General features: G+C 45.3%; 1 protein-coding gene and 1 pseudogene across 2 annotated transcripts in view; both read left to right on the top strand.

Moving 5' to 3' along the window:
• Window positions 1-21991, top strand: part of TMEM131 (transmembrane protein 131) — a 250769-nt gene that overhangs the window by 212285 nt on the left and 16493 nt on the right. For both annotated transcript variants that reach the window (XM_033238933.1, XM_033238932.1), the window contains exons 32-33: window positions 17143-17318; window positions 20742-20866. In XM_033238933.1, coding sequence (XP_033094824.1) covers window positions 17143-17318; window positions 20742-20866 — 301 coding nt within the window. The remainder of the gene's footprint in view (window positions 1-17142; window positions 17319-20741; window positions 20867-21991) is intronic.
• Window positions 17327-20366, top strand: LOC117099615 (annotated as a pseudogene).

Genomic DNA, 21991 nt, shown 5'->3' with positions numbered 1-21991 from the left:
GGAGATCCATGATGTGTGAGGGAAAAGCTGGTACATGCTTAAGGAGCTGTTAAGATTATAGTTGTGGTAACCAACTAACTTAGTAGGTTCCTCTGGCTCAGATTTATCTCCAGAGTTGGACTTCAACTTTTCCATCAAAATGGCAATTAGAGGTATCTGTCATAAAAGATATATTTGTATTTCTTAGGTTGTTTACCAAAATCAGAAATTCTGCGGACATCTACTCTTTTTCTTTTCAGCTGCCTGTGATTGTGTTATTGTGATAGATTTAGCTTTTTTTTCATTGTTAAAACAATTTTGAGCAGAGGAGTAAAATGGAGATCATCTGCCTTTTAACTCCAAATTAGGATTTCTTCGCTTTCGAGCAGGGGTTGGCAGACTAAATTAGCAGGCCGAATGACCACCTGGTTTTATGAATAAAGTTTTATTGGAATAGAACCATGCTCATCTGTTGGTATATCCTCAGCTTTCCTGCTTCTATGGCAGAGTTAAGTAATGGTGACCAAAACAGTATGGCCCACAAAGCTGAAAATGTTTGCTATCGGGCCCTTAACTAAAAAAGCTTACCAAGCCTGCTTTAGAGTTCTGCTTACCGTATTAGTTACCTGCCTATTTCTGAGTAACAGATTACCCCAAAACCCAGGTGCTTAAAAGAACACACACTCTTACCTCACAGCTTGTGTGGTCAGGGATGTGAGTACAGCTTAGCTGGGTCCCATGGCCCTCACAAGACTGCAGTCACGGTGTTGGCCAAGGCTGATGTCATCTTAAGGTTCAGCTGAAGGTGGACCTGCCTCCATGTTCACACAGGCAGTTGATGGCGGGATTCAGTTCTTCATGGGCTGGCTGTGGCCAGAGGTCTGTCGTGGTTCCTATCCACAGGGCAGGTCACAGCTTGGCAGTTGGCTCCCCCAGAACAAACAAGGGGGCAAGGAGGAAGCAGGACGGAAGTCACTGTTTCTTATGATCTAATCTGGGAAGTGACATCGCATCAACGTTGTAGTATTCTGCTCATTCAAAGTGTGGTCCAGCCCACACTCCAGGAGAGAGAACCACACAAGGGCATAAATACCAAGAGGTAGACACCACTGGGAGCTTGGAAGTCTGCACCACAGACAAATGGGTAGACCAGTTTGTAAGCTCCAGAATCAAGAGGTAAAAACCAGTAAATAGCCTCTCGTTGTATTGTAGTTTCATCCCTTTACAGCCTGAGCTTTTTTGCGTCTTCCTTTCTCTCTCGTGGCAGCATGCTAATAATATACCTTATTCCAAGCCTATATCAGTCCCTTCCAGAATGGTTTACCAAGGAGTTTTTGGCTTCAGTTTATACAGCAAACAGGGATCTTGGCAGCCCTAAGAGGCCAGAAGAAACTTGACGTCCCAGAGTCTGGGAGTTTTAGATAATTTTTTAGTCCCAGTAATATGAAAACTAGCTCTATTGAGTCCTCTTGGAATTACATGCATTCGGATTTGTAAAACAGTAAGACGTCTTGAATATGATTGGTTAACCTTCTACAGAAATCCTTTTTTGGCCAACCCATTATTAACTGAGCTTACATATTTTAGGGTAATTTTTAGAATAATCTTAAGTGACTACTTAAAAGTTCTTTTGTAATTAGATCAAGTTACATAGCATTTTTTCCCACATTTAGGGCATGAATAAAATAAATCTGTATTATCCTCTCATCACAAAGAAAGAGTTGGGCAGTCAAATTGACTACCTCATTACTGTGTCTAACACAGTCTTCCAACATCAGCGTGATGGGTCCAGTTCTATTTTCAGGATCACTCATTGAGAACCTAAATTTTAAAGTGAAATACTTTTTAATTTTCAGTGGTCCTAGAGTCAGCCTACTAAAAGATACTCAGTGAGGGAGCATGGATGCCACATTATTGGTAACTCTTGAGCCTGTGAGGAGACAGTGGTTATAGGCTTCACAGGAGCGGCTACTCTACTCACTATGCTTCCCACTGATGCTGTTTGGTAAAAAGGAGGGAGCCCGTATCTATATTTTTTTTCTTCTTCACTGTTTTTGTTGCAGTATAGCATACATATAGAAAGACAGTCTTTAAAATGAACTTTAAAAGGTGGGCATTGACCTTGGGGTTGCAAACTAGTAAGTAGTATGTTGTGAAACTGTAGGCTTCCAGCCGGGCAGAACCTTTATAATCTTTCAGAAGCTTACCGCCACACCCTTGCAAATAGCAGATTTACATTACATATGAACATTCTCTTTTTAGAGGCCACACGTTCTTTTTTTTCCTCCCCCTGGTATCTCATACTAAAATTATTTCTTGTAATGAGCTTATGTACTTTCTGGCTTTTGGAAGCTGCTCAGAATGACCACTTCGAGTGACTGTGGTGATCTTCCTGGATCTTGCCTTCAGCGGTTGAATGGCTTGCAAGCCGCCCAGCCATGCTATGCCATCTCTCCAGTCCCTGCTTCCAATGGCAGGTGATGCCCAGAAATGCCGCCTCCTCGTGGTTGCCCTGAGCAGAGACTCATGTTGCCAACTAAGATTCTGAATTAGATTCTGTACTTCTTTGGTTTCTCCCACCTGTAACACTTAAACCCCATGGACTGGACAGCAGCCATTGCAGGATTGAGGGCTAAAACCCAAGAAAACCATGAGTCTGGCACAGTTGGTCTCAGTGTCTGCATTACCCAGAGAAATGGTGGCGTCTGTGGCCATTCTCGTTTCTGGCTTTGGCTTTATCAAGGGTAGGGAGAGGCAGAGAGTTGTGGCGTCCAGAGGCCCGGCTCTGCCATTAGGCAGGTGCAGATTATATCTTGACTCTGTCCCCTTTACTAACTGTGTGACTTTGGAAAAAAATGACTCCCCTGAGCCTGCACTTGTTATTTTTAAAGTGAAGGAAAGAGTTACTCCCCACGTCATAGGGGGTCAGCACCGCCATGGTGATTACTGGGGCAGGAAGTGGCACGTGCCATCTGCAGCCTGCTGAGTGGAAGGTGGCCGTGGAGCATCCCAGCAGAAGCATCTGTTTGGAACTTGGTCTCGAGGGTAAGAATTGGGACAAGCAGAGAGTCCTGAGAGCAAGGCCAAACGAGCAGGCAGCCAGCAGATAGCATGACAGAAAGCAGTGGAAGGTGTGGTTAGCACATCCCAGCAGGCAGGGCCCGGCGGAGCAGAGGCCGAAGAGTGCGCGCGGAGCCTGGACTTGAGGACATTATTTGTGACCTTGGAAAGAGCAGTTTGTGTGAAGCACTGTTGCCTCTGCGACCAAGTCACTGTGGCTTAGAGTAACTTTCACGTCAGACTGCTAGGGGTGGCCACTGACTAGTGAGTGTGTTGGGGGCTCCTACTCTTTAACCTATATTTTCCCTGTTTAATTTTTAACAAGGAAAAAGTATGCATGTATTGTATAGTAGGTTTTTTTTTTAGACATATAGAGTTACAACCAAGACAGTATTTTTTACGAAAAATGAATAATACCTGGAAACGTGGTGCTTGAAAATATCTGTGGGCCGAGGTCAGAAAGCCCATGGAGCTGAGACAGCAGTGCTGATCCACACTTGCCAAGGTTTCAGACGTGACCACCATGTCTCGTGCGCCCTGGTGATTGGCACTGCTTGCTGCAGTTTTCCAGAAGGCAACACTAGGCAGCACGGGAGCAAGACCCAGTTTGTGTGATTCTAACTCCTACACTGTGCTGCCTCCTCAGAGAAAAAGAGGGAGGGGGAAGAAAATGAGGAGATAATTGGTGAAACCATGTGCCCAGGTGGTGGAGTGGGCCGAGACCCAGTTTGGTGGATGATAAAAGGATGGACGCTCCGCAGGTGTGCCAGTGCGGGTGAGTTGGTAGAGATGGAGAGGCAGGATACAGGTTTTCACTTGAATTTGAGGAGTCACCTTGAGGCAGCATGTGGGTTTAGGGAAGTTTTTGCTTGAAGAAGTCATCCTCTGAGACTGCTTGGCATGAGTGGTAGGGTAGAAACACAAAATAGACAAAGTTTGGAATAGTCAAATTCCACGTCGCTGAGAATGTTGTAGGCCGGGGGAGTCAGCAGGGGCAGGAAACTTGGATTGCACACGGCCCCTTCAGCAACGTTGGCGGCCCCGCCAAGGGCCACTGAGGCACTGCCTCCGGTTCGTGTCACTTTCTCAGTGGTACCCTGCAGCCCAGTGGTGAAGAACAAAAGCTGGGTAGTTGGTGGAGTAGGGCAGTGCTGGAGTTCTGTGGGGCAGGGACAGCAAAAAGACAGCAAGTGAGGACATTACAGGAGTGCTGGCAGGAGAGTGGTGGGGTACTGTGCTGGCAGTGTGGAATTAGCAACCGCGGGGAGGACCTTTCGCCAGAAGGAACTTCACAGATGGAGCACATGGGTGAGTCAAGGGATGGGAGATCCAAGAGGTTGAATTTTGAGGATGGTGGGAGCAAGGAATGTTAGGGGACTAGGTCTGAAAAGGAGGTGTGAGTGTGGGGTTTCAGAGGAAACGCAGTTCTGGGCAATACCAGGTTCGTAGGCACAGCCTTGGAAATGGGATGTCAGAGTGAGCTCGAGGTGAGATCCACAGTCCTTATGCAACACTGAGTGCCTCGTTGTTTGGGAATTCAGAATTTTGGAAAGGTATGCGGTGCATACACCACACGATGCAGAAGACTGTAAAAGTAGGTGAACACCAGATCAGCCACCAAAAATAGTCATAGTAAGTTTTGTTTCTAAATGAGTTTGGGAAACAAAGCTTTGAGAGTGTTTTGGATTTCAGATTTACAGATAAGAGATTGTCGACCTGTATAAGGCCTGGGGTCCAGACAGTGGGAGGTCGAGGGTAAGAGGAAGTCCGTAAGTGTGATGCCAGCACCCCTGAAGCCTGGGGAGATGCTTTCTGGAGGTCACCGTTGGTGATTCTCTGGAGGTGTCCCTCTCAGGTGCTGTCACTGATATGACAGGGCCTGACGTGGGACCACACACGTTCAGAGAACCCATTTGCTAGGGATTGAAACTTCCCTGAAGTAATTCTTTTGGGTGGCAATTAAATGAAAGGATTTAAAGTGGGAGAGGGGCAACTAACTAGCTCAGACCAGCGATTCATTCAGAGCAAGTAGCGCAGACAAATTCATTACACAGCATTTAGTGACGATAAAGACGGAGTAAATGTCTAGGACATGCTTTTTACTTAGGTAATTCATAGTTTGCCTACATTTAAAACAGATTAGAGATAGTTTAAATTATCAAAGCACATGTAAAACAATGAATGAAAGTCAGAAATGGTTTTCGGTGTTTCATCTGTTTTTTAGTTATGGTACTAAAATGGCTAAAGTTTCAGCAGAAACCTAGAATAAAGTTAGTTGTTACCATTAAGTGTTAAAGTGAACTGCAAATTTTCTGGCAGTTATGGTTGAGGAAGAATGTCATATAGTTCTCCTGAAGGAAAAGGGGGCATAGGAGTTCATCTGAAAAAAGAGTTCGCTGGCATTAAATTCCTGCCTGAATCTGAGAACATCGAATAGTAGAACGGATATCGTGTCTCTGTTACAGAGACTATGGCAATGTTCTTCACATAGATCCTTTCTGTCGGTCCCCTGTCAAACCCAACTCTTCACATTGAATGAGAGCTCCTCACCTACACCGTGCCTCTCAGATGCACACTCAGCCTCCCCCACACGCACAGCATTTATGGTGACCGTGGGTGGTTCTCCACGCTAAATGTTTAGCTGCCAACGCGTTCTTCCACACACTGAGGTTAGCCCCAAGGTACCCCGCAGTCAGAGACAAATGTTTTTGTCAATAAAGAGTTTTGGTTTTTGGTTTTGGGGAGTTTGGTTGAGACAGAGTCTCACTCTGCCACCCAGGCTGGAAGTGCAGTGGTGTGATCTCAGCCCAGTGCAGCCTCCCAGACTCAAGGGATTCTTCCACCTCAGCCTCCCGAGTAGCTGGAACCATAGGCATGCACCACCATGCCTCATTTTTTTATTTTTATTTTTGGAGAGACAGGGTCTCCCTGTGTTGCCCATGCTGGGCTCAAGCAGTCCCCCCACCTCAGCCTCCCAAAGTGCTGGAATTACAAGCATGAGCCACTTTGTATCTGGCCACTTGTCTTTTTAGCTTTTTGTTTTGAGATAATTGTAGATTCACATGCAAATAATAAATTCAGAGATCCCATATACCTTTCACCCAGTTTCCCCCAATGGTAACACATTGCAAAACCACTGTACAATATGGCACCCAGGATAGTGATGCTGATACAGCCAAGACGCAGAACATTTCCAAGCCCACAGGAATCCTCATGGGCTCTTTTCTAGCCACACTCACTTCCCTCCTTCTTCAGCTTACCCCTTAGTCTGGCAACTATGATTGCATTTATGTAACATTCTTGAAATGACAAAATTGTAGAAATGGAGGAGATTAATAGTTGCCACACTAAGGAGAACTTTTTCCCCCGAAAGGAATGTGTCATTTTGGTTTTTCTGAGTCAGTTTAATTCTCTGGAGATTCGCCAGTTTGTTGCTTTTAATTGCTGAATAGTAGTCCATCGTATGGGTGTACCACAGGTTTTTCAGTCATTTGCTCATTGAAGAACATTTGGATTATGTCTAATTTAGGGCTATTATGTATAAAGATGCTATAAATATTTGTGTACAAGTTTTTGTATGAACACAGAGCTTCATTTCTCTGGGATATGTGCCCAGGAGTGAATTTGTTGGGTCTTATGATAGTTGCATATTTCATTTTTTTAAAGAAGCTGCCAAAACGTTCTCTCTAATGACCGTGCTGTATTCCATTCCCACCAGCAACGTGGGAGTGATCCAGGTTCTCCACGTCCTCAGCAGCATCTCCATTTTTTCCTGTTGAAGCCATTCTGATAAGTGTGTAGTGATACCTCTTTGTGGTTTTTATTTGCAGTCATTTTCTAATGGATAATGATGTTGAACATATTTTCATGTGCTTATTTGCCGTCTGTCTGTTTTCCTTGGTAAATATCTTCTTCATATCTTTTGCCCATTTTTTTAATTGGATTGTTTGGGGTTTTTTTTTACTATTGATTTTGAGAGTCATTTACATATTCTAGATACTAGTACTTTGTCAGATATGTGGTTTGCAAATATTTTTCACTTGTGTCTTTTTATCCTTTTATAGTCCGTGATTCATTTTGAGTTCAGTTTGTATGAAGTGTGAAACTTAGTTTGGAGTTCACTTGAAGTAGGGGGAAGATGTTAATTTTTCACTCGCTTTCCTAATAGTTACAGGGCTGGTCACAGCCTCTGTTTCATATTCGGTGAGTTGTGGTGGTTGTGTTTTCAATCAATCAGGTGGTCCATCATTTCATCGAAGTAATCACAGTTATGTGAATAGAGTTGTTTATAGTATTCCCTTACCATCGTGTTGATGTCTTTAGGGTCTATAGGAATATTCTGTTTCATTTCTGGTATTGGTAATTTGTGTCTTCTTTTTTTAGTTATTTTTGGGTTTTTTTTCAGTCTTCCTAGGTTTGTCAGTTTTATTGATCTCATCAAAGAACAGCTCTAGGTTTCATTCATTTGCCTCCATTGCTTATCTGTTTCATCCCAGTGCCTTCTGTGCTTACCTCCGTTACTACCTTCCTCCTGCTTGCTTTAGGTTTATTTTTCTGCTCCTTTTTTAGTTACGTAAGGTGGGAGTTTAAACTGTTAATACGGGACTTTTCCCCCCTTTTTATGTATGCTTTTAGTGCTATAAATTTCCTTCTCACTCCTGCTTTGTTGCTTTCCCACAAATTTTGATATATGGAACTTTCAGTTTTATTCCCTTCCCTTCTTTTTCTTTTGAGACTTTCTGTGACCCATGAATAATTTAGAAGTGTGTTGCTTAGTTTCCAGTCTTCCAAGATTGGAGATTCGGCCTATCTTTCTGTTACTGCTTTCTACTTTGAATCCACTATATTGGAGAATACACTACAAATGATTTCATTTATTTTAAATGTGTTGAGGTTTGTTTTATGGCCCCGGATGTGGTCTGTCTTGGCTTATGACCCACGGGCACTTGAAAAGAATGTATATTCTCCTGTTTCGTGTGGACTGGTTTATACATGTTCTTTAGAGTCTGTTGGTTGATAATGGTGTGAAGTTCTTTCCTTTCTGAGTTTTCTGTCTAGTTGTTATACTGTTGAGAGAAGGTTGTTGACATTTCCAAATGTAATTGTGGATTTCTCTTTTAGGTGTTTCTGCTTTACATAGTTTGCAGTGTTTTTGTTTGATGCGTTTACATTTAAGATTGCTGTAACTTCTTGGTGGATGGACTGTTTTATCATTATATAATGTCCTTCTTTGTTTCTAGTGATTTTCTTTCCTCTCAAGTTCATCTAGTATTAATATAGCCATTCCTGCTTTACTTTAATTAATGTTCCCATGATTTTTTTTTTTCCCTCCTTTTACTTCAGCCTGCCCATACCATTACGTTTGAAGGACGTTTCTTATAGACAGCATATAATTAGGTCATGATTTTTAATCCAGTCTGCCAGTCTCTGTATTTGTTATATAAGTACACTGTCTACTTTTAATATACTTATTGATATGTTAGGACTTAAATCTGCCATTTTATTTCGTTTTCTTTATTTTCTTTTTCCTGCCTTTTTGTGGGTTACTTGTATATTTTTTAGAATTGTTTTATCTGTAGCGTTTTTTAATGTATCTCTTCATATAGCTTTTTTTTTTTTTTTAGAGGTTGCTCTAGATATACATTATATGTACATAACTTCTCATGGTCCTGGGGTCATCATTTCACCCTCGCAAGTGAGCTGTAGAAACCTCATCTCCCTTTATGTTTCTTTGCTTTAGTTGTCTTAAATATTTCCTCTGCATACATTTAGGACCAAATCAGATAGTGTTTGAATTTTTACATCAGTCATCAAACATAATTTAGAAAACTTAAGATATGAAGGAAATCTTGTTTTGTTTATATATTTTTTCCTAATCCTCCAAGGTTCCTTCTTTGATCATTTCCTGTCTGTTTTAGTAACTTTCTTCAGCCATTTACTTAGGGTAGGTCTGTTGGATATGAATTCTCTGAGTTTTCTTTCATCTGAGAATGTCCGAATATTCCTGAAGGATATTTTCATCTGAGTATAGGATTCTGTAATGACGCTTGTTTTCTTTGAGAACTTGAAAAATGCTTCCTTTTAGCCTCCGTGGTTTCTCGTGAGAACTCTGTCATTCTAATTGTGTTTTCCCTGTAGGTCATGTGTCATTTTCTCCAGCTGATTTCAGGGTTTCTTTGTCTTTAGTTTTCACAGATTTGATTATAACGCATCTTGATGTGGATTCCTTTCTGTTTTCCCTTTTTGAGGCTTGCTCTTTTTTTTTTTTAGTCTATATAGGTTTAGTCTCACCAAATTTAGGAAGTTGTTTTTTTTTTTTTTTTTTTTTTTGTTTTTTTTTTTTTTAGACAGAGTCTCGCTCTGTGGCCCAGGCTGGAGTGCAGTGGCCGGAGCTCAGCTCACTGCAAGCTCCGCCTCCCGGGTTCCCGCCATTCTCCTGCCTCAGCCTCCGGAGTAGCTGGGACTACAGGCGCCCGCCACCTCGCCCGGCTAGTTTTTTGTATTTTTTAGTAGAGACGGGGTTTCACCGTATTAGCCAGGATGGTCTCGATTTCCTGACCTCGTGATCCACCCGTCTCGGCCTCCCAAAGTGCTGGGATTACAGGCTTGAGCCACTGCGCCCGGCCTAGGAAGTTTTTACCCATTGTTTCTTTAGGTTCTTCTTCAGCCCTCCCTTTTTCTCCTTTCCTTCTGAGATTTTGATGACACAAATGTTAGGTCTTTTGTTGTAACTGCACAGGTCCCTGAAGCTCTGTTCTTTTTTGTAGTCCGTTTTCTCTCATAATTTGTAATTGTCTGTATTTGTTTACTGATGATTTCCTGTCTCATCGGTTCTGCTGTTGAGCCCGTGCAGTGAGCTTTTTATTTCAGTTATGATATTTTTCAGTTCTGAAATTTCCATTTTGTTCTTCTGTAGCTTCTATGTCTTTGCTGAGGCTGTTTTTTCCGTTGTTTCAAGCGTGTTCATAATTGCTCATTGAACAAGCATTTTTGTGATGGCTTTGTCAGATAATTTCAACATCTCTCTCATCTTGGTGTTGGCATCTCTTTATTATTTTGTTTGTGTTTTCATTTGATTTGAGAAATTTCTGATTCTTGGTATGAAGAGTGGCTGTAGATTGAAACCTGGACCATTTGGGTATTAATGTTCTGAGACTGGATCTTACCTAACTAAACCTTCTGTTTTAGCTGGCTTTCTCTGACTGCTCTGGCAGAGGAAGAGGAAGGGGTTGTACCCCCTTTTTATTGCCAGGCAGTTAGAAGTCCTGGTTTCCTGCTGTCCTCTGTTGACACGCAAGAGCAAGGAGGCTCCTCATTACTGCTGGGTAGGGCTGGGAGTTCTGGTTCCCATGTTGTCTTTGCCGACCCCGCTGGGCAGTGGTAGAAGTCCTGACTGTCTACTAGGCCTCCTCTGGAGTTGGCTCCTTAGTGCGTGGCCAGGAAGGGGTGTTCATTACTGACTATCTGGAATGAAAGGCTCAGCTCCCTGCTTAGCCCTCCCTGACAGCACCATCACCAGCATGCTGGGATGTCTGGATACAGCCTTGCAAAGGTGGAAGTCTTGGCTCCCACTTTGGCCTTTGTTGGCATGAGTAGAGATGGCACCCCAGTTCTTATTGTGATGTTGGCCTGGAGCCTTTGTCTTGCTGTACTGCCCCTTTCCTGCACCTTTGGCAAGAGAGAGCTGACTTTTGTTGAGGCTTTGTTTATCTCTGCACATTGGTGTTTCTGAGTGGATGTGTGTGGCAGAAAGAAAACCCAGGAACCTTACCATCATGCCTTTCCTCAGACCCCAGTCTCCCTCCAGTCTGTCACCTTCTCTGCCTTTCAGAGTCATCTTCTTTGCTTTTTGTATACTGCCTAGAGTTTTCAGTTGTGCTTGGCAGGAAGAATAAGGAAAAGATCTGCTCCATCTCCCCAGACGTGTAGGTCTCCAGGTGTTTGGTTGGTTGGTTGGTTTAAATGAGATTTATATTTCCCAATTAGGGAAAATCTTGGGCTCCACTAAGTGTAGAGACTGAAATGGGATTAGAAAGTCATTTGTAGAAATTCGCACTGTAAAGCCACAGATTGGTAATAATCTCACAAAAAGCAAACTCATTGGTGATAAGCACTCATCCCAGAAGAGCATTACAGTCTACTTATTGATGGGATAAGTGACTTATAAAGGATTGAGATGGGATAAGCATTTGGACTTGGGTTAGTGAGTCTCAGAGCAGGTCACACAGCGTTGGTATATTTCACTGTTGAGAAGGCGAAACACTGACTCGTGCAGCCTGGCAGATGCTGCTGGGCACCTGCCACGTGCTGGGTGCTGTGCAAGGCACTGTGGCTGGAGAGATCAGTAAGGCCTTATCCCAGCCCTTAGGTGCTTAGGCTGTATGGCAAATAGAGTCAAGGGGGTCCATGCCAGGAGCCTGGAAAGGGACGATCTCAGGGAGAATGTCGCAGAAGAGCTTCATGTCCAGAGACAGACCTGAATGATTGCATGACCTCAGTAGGTGAGGAGTCCGTGTGGAGATCGTGGGAGCAGACAGGCAGGGTGACCAGCCTCAGGTGAGGAGTCCGTGTGGAGATCGTGGGAGCAGACAGGCAGGGTGACCAGCCTCAGGTGAGGAGTCCGTGTGGAGATCATGGGAGCAGACAGGCAGGGTGACCAGCCTCAGGGATGCTTCATCCAGGAGACATCCTGTCTTCTCCACTGTTCACTGAGTTCATTAATTCATCTTTGAGAGGACAGTCTCCCTCTGAATTCTGTTTTTTTAATTGGCAAACAATAATTATATATGTTATACAACGATTGGCCCTGATAGGTCAAGGGTGGAGCATGTGGAAGAGTTAGAGATAGGCTGGAGCAGACACTGGTAAGGTAGGTGAATCCAAATTTGAACTTTATCCTATAGAAAATGAGGGACAGGATAACATTTCTAAGCTTTAAAAATGTTTCAAAAGGAAGTCAGGCTATTGACAGGGTATAAAACAGTGGGGTGGGAGAGTGGGGTAGGAAGAGACGCTCAGCAGGGAGACAAGGCCATTGTGGATGGCCAGGCAACACTTGAGGAAGCCCTGGGCTTAGGGAGTGGCGGTGGGGGTGCATGAGAAAAGAATTTGAGGTTTTAGAAGTAGAATCCATTCCTACTGATGGATTGATGGCAAAATTGCATCATTTAGATCATTTCTTCCAGGTGACTCAGAATTCCCCCAATTCTGCTCCGAATGACAGCACCTACCCACCAGACAGTCCCAGGGGACAGAGAAATAGGAAATGAGGCCCTGCATTTTCACCAGCTATTCCCCCACCAAGTCTGATAAACCTGGATAAAATTTAGACCTAAAAGCCAGGGAATCCTTTTGCTTTTGGTTTTGTGTTTGCTTTTGTTTTGTTTTGTTTTGTTTTTTGTTTGGTTTTGGTTTTGGTTTTTTGGAGAAAAGGTCTCACTCTGTGACCCAGGATGGAGTGCAGTGGTGCAGTCATAACTCACTGTAACCTCAAACTCCTGGGCCCAAGAGATCCTCCTGCCTCAGCCTTCTGAGTAGCTAGATCTACAGGTGTGTGCCGCCACACCCGGCTAGTTTGATTTTAAAATTTTTTGTAGAGATGAGGTCTCACCGTGTTACCCAGGCTGGTCTGGAACACCTGGTCTCAAGTGATCTTCCTGCTTTGGCTTCCCAAACCTTTGGGGATTACAGGCCACTGTTACACCCAGCCCAGGGATTCCTAAATGGACCATACATTATTACTGTCACCTGGAGGTCTTGTTAAACAGATTGCTGTGCCTGCCCGCAGAGTTCTGGTTCTGTAGGTCTGGAATGGCCATAAAATTTGCATTTCTAACAAGGTCCCAGGTGATGAGGACTCTGGGGCAACAGGGGACACTTTGAGAACTACCGACCTAACAAAAGATTTGGAAGAGTCTCTCCTTTCCCTGAAGCCCAGTCTTTCTCCTGGAACCTAGCCCTGAGGAAGAGACGAGACCGTTAGGAACACGCTTGCCCTGAGAGTCAGCTTCCTGCTCCAGCCCACCCAGGGGCAAGCGGGAGGCACAGGCCACTCCCTGCACAGCCTGTGGGGACATGGACTGCCTGCAGCCAGACGTTGGCCATCCAGTCTAATCAGGTTAGGGAAGGCACGTTGTCTCCCCTCCCACTAACATATGAACTTGGGAATCCAAACAGCAGAAGAAATCATATGTGGCCCTGAGGTAGCTCCTAGTCTGGGTGGTTGGATGGATGTTGATGCCGTAGACCAGTGGCTGTCAGCCTGGTACGCAGGAGAATCTCTAGGTTCTGGGTGGGTGGGTGTTGATGCCGTGGACCGGGGGCTGTCAGCCTGGTGTGCAGGAGAATCTCTAGGTTCTGGGTGGTTGGATGGATGTTGATGCCGTGGACCGGGGGCTGTCAGCCTGGTGTGCAGGAGAATCTCTAGGTTCTGGGTGGTTGGATGGATGTTGATGCCGTGGACTGGGGGCTGTCAGCCTGGTGTGCAGGAGAATCTCTAGGTTCTGGGTGGTTGGATGGATGTTGATGCCGTGACTGGGGGCTGTCAGCTGGTGTGCAGGAGAATCTCTAGGTTCTGGGTGGTTGGATGGATGTTGATGCCGTGGACTGGGGGCTGTCAGCCTGGTGTGCAGGAGAATCTCTAGGTTCTGGGTGGTGGGTGTTGATGCCGTGGACCGGGGGCTGTCAGCCTGGTGTGCAGGAGAATCTCTAGGTTCTGGTGGTTGGATGGATGTTGATGCCGTGGACCGGGGGCTGTCAGCTGGTGTGCAGGAGAATCTCTAGGTTCTGGGTGGTTGGATGGATGTTGATGCCGTGGACTGGGGGCTGTCAGCCTGGTGTGCAGGAGAATCTCTAGGTTCTGGGTGGGTGGGTGTTGATGCCGTGGACCGGGGGCTGTCAGCCTGGTGTGCAGGAGAATCTCTAGGTTCTGGGTGGTTGGATGGATGTTGATGCCGTGGACTGGGGGCTGTCAGCTGGTGTGCAGGAGAATCTCTAGGTTCTGGGTGGTTGGATGGATGTTGATGCCGTGGACTGGGGGCTGTCAGCCTGGTGCCCAGGAGAATCCCTCAGTTCCATCCAGAACTGTTGAGTCAGAATCTCTCTGAGGGTCGGGCCCAGACTGTAGTATTTTCTTTTTAGCATTCCATGGGTTATTCTAAAATGTGTCTGGTTAAGAACCATAATTACAAACCTGAGAATAGTTAACTCGGTTTCGGACATTTGGGGTTCGGATTGTTGATGTTAGTGAAATTGAGCCCTAGGGAGAATGTAAAGGAAAAAGAGAAAGAGCTCCAAGGGGGGATCTCTAGGGAATACCAGCAAAGACAGAGCCAGTCGTGAAGTTGTCAGAAGAAGGGGTTCGTGGTGGGGCCCGGCAGGGTCAAGGGGTACACTCTGCAGTGTGTGGTGGAACGGGAAGGTCGTGTAGAATGAGGAATGATAGGCGTCAACAGGTTAGAGATTCTTGTCAACCTTTTCAAAATCACATTTGTTAAGGTGCTAGGGACAGAAGTCCAAGGGCTGCATATTGAGTTAATAAGGTGATGATTTTAAGGTAAAAAGGGTAAATTACTCTTTCGTGCGATAATTCTTTTTTTTTTTGAGACGGAGTCTCGCTCTGTCACCCAGGCTGGAGTGCAGTGGCGCGATCTCGGCTCACTGCAAGCTCCGCCTCCTGAGTTCAAATGATTCACCTGCCTCAGCCTCCTGGTAACTGGGATTACAGGCACTCGCCACCATGCCCAGCTAATTTTTATATTTTTAGTAGAGATGAGGTTTCGTCATATTAGCCAGGCTGGTCTCAAACTCCTGACCTCAAGTGATCCGCCCTCCTGGGCCTCCGAAAGTTCTGGGATTACAGGCGTGAGCCGAAGTATCCTTTTGTTACTGAAGTTTTCAGCTTAACTATTGATCTGTGAGGTATTTTTTGTCTATTCATAGCTTCACTTTTTGAGTTTAGTTTTTGAAAACTCATTTCCAGCCATTTTGTATTTATTATGGAAGTTTCAGGTTATTATAAATATAGATTATTGATACAGATTTACTGCCCCTCACCCAAAGAACCTAAGCATGATAAAATTACATAAGTGCAGGTGAGAAGTTTATTATATGGGGAACTGATCTTGATTGTATGGGAAATTTTGAGGTCTTCTCAGCCTGGGCTGTTGAACTCTCAGAATGTAAGAAATCCCAGAGCTGGTGGAGCAAAGCAGGACACTCCCCTTCCTGTCTACTGTGGTGGGGAGAAGCTCTGGCTCTTCGATGTAGGTCAGGGGCCTGTTTTTTGTTGGTGTGGTTTGGTTTGGTTTGGTTTGGTTTTTTGAGGCAGGGTCTTGCTCTGTTGTCCAGGCTGGGGCACAGTGGCACAATTATAATTAAACTAGTTAGTCCTATGCTTGAAACGACATGCCCCTTCAATTTTTGAGACTTACTATCCCAGTTTGGTTTCAAATCTAACACTTCTTGGAATCAGTGTGCAATAAATGATGAAATGACATTCCTGGAAATCACTAAGAGATTTACTTACTCTTTTTCTAGCTCAGGCTCAGCAAACGTTTTCTGTAAAGGGCCAGGTAGTAAATGTTTGAGGCTTTATGGGCCACAGACTCTCTGTGTTGCCTCTTCTCATTTGTGTCTTTTTTTCGACCACTTCAAAAATGTAAAAATCATTCTTACTCAACAAGCCATACAAAACAGACTGCAGGCCAGATTTGGCCCATGGGCCATAGTTTGCCAACCCATTTTAAACACTGAGGTTTGAGTCTCTGGCACGCATTAATGGTGATATTCTCTGGGATAATGCGTAAAACACTGGAGTTTTAATTAATTTGTGTTAAGTCACCATTATTGAAAAGATGTATTAGGAATTACGACCCGTACAGACTGGGTTAAAATGTGGCTTGTGTGGCTTCTGCAGCTTGCACCTGCCTGCCTGCCTGCCCAGGTGATTTTGCAGGCACAATCTGAGGTGCCAGAACCCGGGGCTTTCTCTGCCTCTGTCTAGTCCTGCTGGACTGTAAGCTCCACGAGGGCAGGGGTTATATTGTTCACTGCTGTGTTTCCAGCACACACAACACCACTGGGAAATACGTTCGGGGTTGGTTCTCATTTCTCTTGATAGCATCCAGATTTTTAAAAGTAATTGGCTTTCTGTATGTCCATTTTACTCTCTGTCCATATATATACAACGTTACATAGTACCCACGCGCCATTCACCGTTCCCAGGGTTTATGTAATTCCTCAGTACAGCCCTGTATGGTCTTGTCTCTCCATCGTCCAGATGAGAGGCCATGATCAGGCAGCTAGTTTGTAGAAAGCTGCCAGGGTTTGAACCCAGCCATTGTGGCTACACTGCTGGGACTCAGCACACCTAAAGGGAAGGACTTGGGTGGCTCGTTGTTCATGTCACCATCAGGCTTCCGTCTCCCAGCAGATGTCAGAGATCTCTGGTTTTCACTTCTGTAACTTTTCTAAGCTCCATCACCCTTTGGAGAATATTACGCACATTCTGAGACAGACATACAGATTTGTCAAAACTGTCAGGTTTGTCCAAACACTGAACTGTACCCTTAAAATGGGTGTGTTCTATCGCATGTAAGTCGTATCTCAGTAAAGTTGATTTTTTAAATTGTTCTCATCACAAAGTCATATGGATTTGGGATGCTTTAATTAGAGAAGAAAGAAAGAAACCTTTTTTACTCAGAAGAGAGTCCAGCCTCTTCAAAAAAAAGTTGTAATTGTTTTGTTTTCCAAGCTAGCTATTTAAAAATCAGGAGTTCTGGCCGGGCGCGGTGGCTCACGCCTGTAATCCCAGCACTTTGGGAGGCCGAGGCAGGTGGATCACGAGGTCAGGAGATCGAGACCATCCTGGCTAACACAGTGAAACCCCGTCTCTACTAAAAATACAAAAAATTAGCCTGACGTGGTGACGGGCGCCTGTAATCCCAGCTACTCGGGAGGCTGAGGCAGGAGAATGGTGTGAACCCGGGAGGCGGAGCTGGCAGTGAGCTGAGATCACACCACCGCACTCCAGCCTGGGGGACAGAGCAAGACTCCATCTCAAAAAAAAACAAGAGTTCTTTTACTTTTAATTTTTACCCTCAGGGAAAGGAAAACCTCTTCAGCGCAAGGTGAAACCACCTAAGAAGCAAGAGGAAAAGGAGAAGAAGGGAAAGGGAAAGCCGCAGGAAGACGAGCTAAAGGACTCTTTGGCTGATGATGACAGCTCCTCCACCACCACAGAGACCTCCAACCCCGACACAGAGCCGCTCCTCAAGGAGGTACGGGCTGATCTCACAAAACAAAAGACGAGGGAGAAAGAGAGGTCTCCTGCAGCACACAAGACCTTCCATCTCATAGATTCTGGTTTTAGTACAAAAGTAATGTTTAAATCTAGCATGAACACCCACTGAGGAATGGTTCATGTGCCGGCCGTGCCTCCAGAGTCATTCCCCTGCAGGCCGCATTCACAGCTCTGGGGATGAATGACTCCATGTCCTCTAGGGAAGAGCAGTTGGAAGCATGTTAATACAGTAAGGTGGTTGGAAACTGGCAACACTGCTTGCAAGCTAGGGACTGTCTGGAATAGTAACTGTTCCACGTCATGAAACTTCTTTCAGATTTTAAGGATCAGAAGAATGAGAAGGAACGCTACCATTTTAATTAGGTTGTGTTTTTCCTGTCATGTTGCTCCTAGCACCTGCTGGAAGCGGGGTTTTGGTGGCAGCTTACTCTCCCAAGCAGTAGAGTGGTGACTGCCCTGGAGGGAGCGTGGCCCCAGGAAAGACCCCAGGCTTTAATGGCCCCCGGGGACGAGGAGCCCAGCCCAGGATACATCCCCACACCAAGAATTTGCCTCGCCCGCTGGAGGCCTCGGCTCCCAGGGCTGTTACCACAGCAGGAAGAGCAGTGCAAAGTGTCGGGTCCAGTGGGCCTTAGTGATGGGGTCAGAGTACTGCTGTGAGTAGTATGGCGTGTGCAAGAAAAAGGGTAATCATTCCACTCTGGCGCTTTTATTTTTAGATAAATAGATTTCAAATCTAAACTGATCCTAATATAGCCTTTAATGTTGTAGAACAGACTTTCTTTTTTAGTTTTAGTCTAGTGACCAAGGAATGACTTCTTACAGATTTCCAGCATTGATGATTCATTCACATGCGTTAATGTTTAAAATGAAATTTATATGTAAGTTACTTTCAAGTCAGCCGCCTTCCCCTTTGCGTTCCCTTACCGTTACCGAGGTCCTATGTCTACCCCTAGCCCAACTCCTAGCTAGTGCTGGAGCTCTGTAGTTTATAGCGCTTTATAAATTACTTCAGAGAAGCAGAAAGCCCTGTGCTGAAGTTTGAGTAAAATCCCAGCAGTTGAAACCCTGTGCATCAGAGTTGGGAAGGCATTTTCAGCCCAGGCCTTCTGCACACCTTTCTGCTACCTCCCTTCCCACCTGCCGGCCTCTTCCTGCTCACCCTGCTGCGGCCCCCTCTCCAGTGGCCCCCAGCGGCCAGTGTTCTGTGCTTGCCCATTGGTGTCATTCTTAGCTCCCTGTTGTTCATTCCCTCCTGTGTTCCCAGCTCCTTCCATGCTATTTGTGCAGCTCAGAACTGACATCCTTCATGAGACCTTCTTGTCTAGTTACTACCCTGTCACCTCCAATGCGTTGTCATTCCTCCTGCTCAGTAATCTGCATAGAGGCTGCTTTTATTTCTCTGCGACTGATCTCAGTTTGTCAGTTAATGTGTATTTTTTTCTCAACTAAATCACAACTTTGATAGGTCATTTTCTCTTGCATGTCTTTTCCAATTCTGTTCTACTCATTCAGTCAACACACAGGAATTGAGCACCCACGTGCCAGGCCACGTGCTAGGTGCATAGGCAACAACAGTGGACAAAAGGCCACATCCCTTGTCCTCGAAAAGCTCATGGCTTACAAAATACCTCATGGGTCAAGTATTCAGAGACTTCATGAGTAACTCAAAATAGTTTCAAACGATGTGTGAGCCAGGGAGATGTTTTAGCCCTAGCTCTGGTTATTTACTCTTGACAGTTAAATAGAGTCACCTGGTGTGACCTATTACAATCCAAGCTGTCTTCATAATCATAAATTGTAAAGCTCTTGGGTAGACGCTAATTCACCACATGCTTATAGCTCCCCTCCATAGCCATCGCTGTCCCCCTTTTGCTGAGTACGTCCTTCCCCATCAGTCCCCACCAGTGCTTCCGTGAACACAGTGATTCATAGATTGTCTGGGGCAGAGAACCAGGTTGCTTTTAGTACACAGCCCACTCCACATGCAGCTCCCCAGGCGAGTTCAGCAATACCTGAGTGCAGCCTGCGCAACATGGTGAAACCCCATTTCTACAGAAAATACAAGAATTAGCTGGGCCTGGTGGCATGTACCTATAGTCCTAGCTACTCAGGAGGCTGAGGTGAGAGGATCGCTTGAGCCCAGGGGTGACAGAATGAGTACTTTGTCTCCAAAAAAAAAAAAAAAACCACACACACAATACATGAGTAGATGTAGACCCTGTTCGGGAGACAGGTCCACTGATCTCACACTCGAATGCTGCAACGATGTCAGATTGCCACAGAAACACGTGGGGCAGGTTCTGTACTTTCCTGGTCCTGGCTGTGCTGGGTGGTACAGCTTTAAGATGCATCTTGAGTGTGGCCACCCAGTCCAGATTCCACATTCGAGTGGGCAGGACAGCCCTTCTGTGCTGCTGCAATGGCCAGTAACATTTCCACAGCAGAGGTCCATGCTGGCGTCTGTCATGTGTCTCCCTCCTGCTAGACTTCACCATCCTTAGGAGGAGAAACTGGGCCCTCTTGGTAATCCCATGGCCTGGCACCAAGTGGGTGACCTGTAAATGTGTGTGGATGAAGTGGACGAAGAGCCCCTCCCATTGATGGAGCAGCTGTTAGCATTAAACCAGTCGGAACCCTGCTGCAGTCTCAGGCAGGCGAGCGTGGCCCCTGTGTGCTGCCGGCACTGCGCTCTTGTCCTGACAGTTTGTGCTCAGGATGGGGTGCATGGCTGGAGTGCTTGACTTTATACTGCAGTCTCTACTGAACTTTTCTTTTAAGGAAATGTAATGTTTTACTCCCCAGTGCTTGAAAAGAAGCTACCGGTTTGCTACTGCCACTATCACCTCCAGTCAGGATATGAGTGTAAATTAAAATGATGTTCTTTACTCCAACTCATCAAAACATAGTCGAGATAAATTTTGCTTTGAGATGGGGTCTCGCTCTGTCGCCCAGGCTGGAGTTCAGTGGCATGATCTTGGCTCACTGCAACCCCCGCCTCTCCAGTTCAAGCGATTCTCATGCCTCAGCCTCCCGAGTAGCTGGGATTACAGGCATGCACCACCATGCCCAGCTAATTTTTTGGATTTTTAGAAGAGACAGGGTTTTACCATGTTGCCCAGACTGGTCTTGAACTCCTGAGCTCAGGCAATCCACCTGCCTTGGCCTCCCAGAGAGCTGGGATTACAGGCATGAGCCACCGCACCCAGCCGAGACAAATTAAAGAAGGCCAAAAAATTGACAGAACCACAATGAAGACAGATTGGAAGAAAGGAGTTTGTTTTTACATATATGATTTGTGTATTTTTACATCTTTGATTTTGTGTCTGTATCTTAAAATGGAACTAATTTCAGTCATTTTATTAATCCTTCTCAGCAATTAAGTGTCCATTTTTTACAGGATACAGAAAAGCAAAAGGGAAAACAAGCCATGCCTGAAAAACATGAAAGTGAAATGTCTCAAGTGAAGCAAAAAAGCAAAAAACTCTTAATTAAGAAAGAAATCCCAACAGATGTGAAACCCAGGTGAGAGAAATAAATGTACAGAGAAATAAGGTCTATAAAGAAGTTGCTGGCAAATGCCAGGTGCTGTTTTGATTTGGTTGACTGCTTGGCTTTTTGGGGGGTTTATAGCAAAATCCAGGTGCAGCATCACATTCCTCTTGGGATTTTTCTGTCACCTGACACGTACTGTTGTTGACTCGGAACAGCCATATGCTTCTCAAGTCAGACGTGCAGAGGACAGAGCTCACAATCTGTTATAAAAATTTAGAAGGGGCCGGGCGCGGTGGCTCAAGCCTGTAATCCCAGCACTTTGGGAGGCCGAGGCGGGTGGATCACGAGGTCAAGAGATCGAGACCATCCTGGCTAACACGATGAAACCCCGTCTCTACTAAAAAAATACAAAAAACTAGCCGGGCGAGGTGGCGGCGCCTGTAGTCCCAGCTACTCAGGAGGCTGAGGCAGGAGAATGGCGTAAACCCGGGAGGTGGAGCTTGCAGTGAGCTGAGATCCAGCCACTGTACTCCAGCCTGGGCGACAGAGCGAGACTCCGTCTCAAAAAAAAAAAAAAAAAAAAAATTTAGAAGGAAAATTTCTGTTGGTGATTCAGTCCCAGGATGAGATCCATTTTACTTCTGCACAGAGATGACCTTGAAGATTGAACCATAGGCCCAAGCATGACTTTCCTCCAAAAGAGTTCTGGGTCTGGTGAATTGTTAAGCCAGTTGGGATCTAGAGTTCTGTGCCATGAAACTTGGAAAAGTTTATTCTTCCGTAAAAGTGGTTCAGGGCAGATGTCAGCAGTCAGACAGTTCTACCATTAAATAACTCCAGTTCCTCCCCATGGGATGCGATTCACTGGCCCCCACCGGGAGGGCTCGTGCAGGCTGTTTCCCCAGGGAGATGAGTGAGTTGAACTGTTGAGTTGTTAACTGAAGTTACTTCACATTTTCATTTAACCTTGGCTCAGCGTCTACCTCATAATTTTAGTGTTGGTGCGTCAGTAGTACCTTTCCTGGTTCATCGTACGGAACCGTCATCAGCATGGGAGCTGCTGTCCGCCCGTTTGTGGGTTGTGATGAGTGGGAAGTGATAGAGGAAGTCGAATAAATTAGGTGTGAATTTAAAAGGCAGGCATGGCTTGCCTGT

The sequence above is a fragment of the Trachypithecus francoisi genome, unplaced genomic scaffold (genome assembly GCF_009764315.1).
Source record: "Trachypithecus francoisi isolate TF-2019V2 unplaced genomic scaffold, Tfra_2.0 Lachesis_group17, whole genome shotgun sequence".
NCBI classification, from domain to species: Eukaryota; Metazoa; Chordata; class Mammalia; order Primates; family Cercopithecidae; genus Trachypithecus; species Trachypithecus francoisi.
Note: the sequence above shows the minus strand (reverse complement) of the source record. Positions and strands in the feature narration are given on the sequence as shown.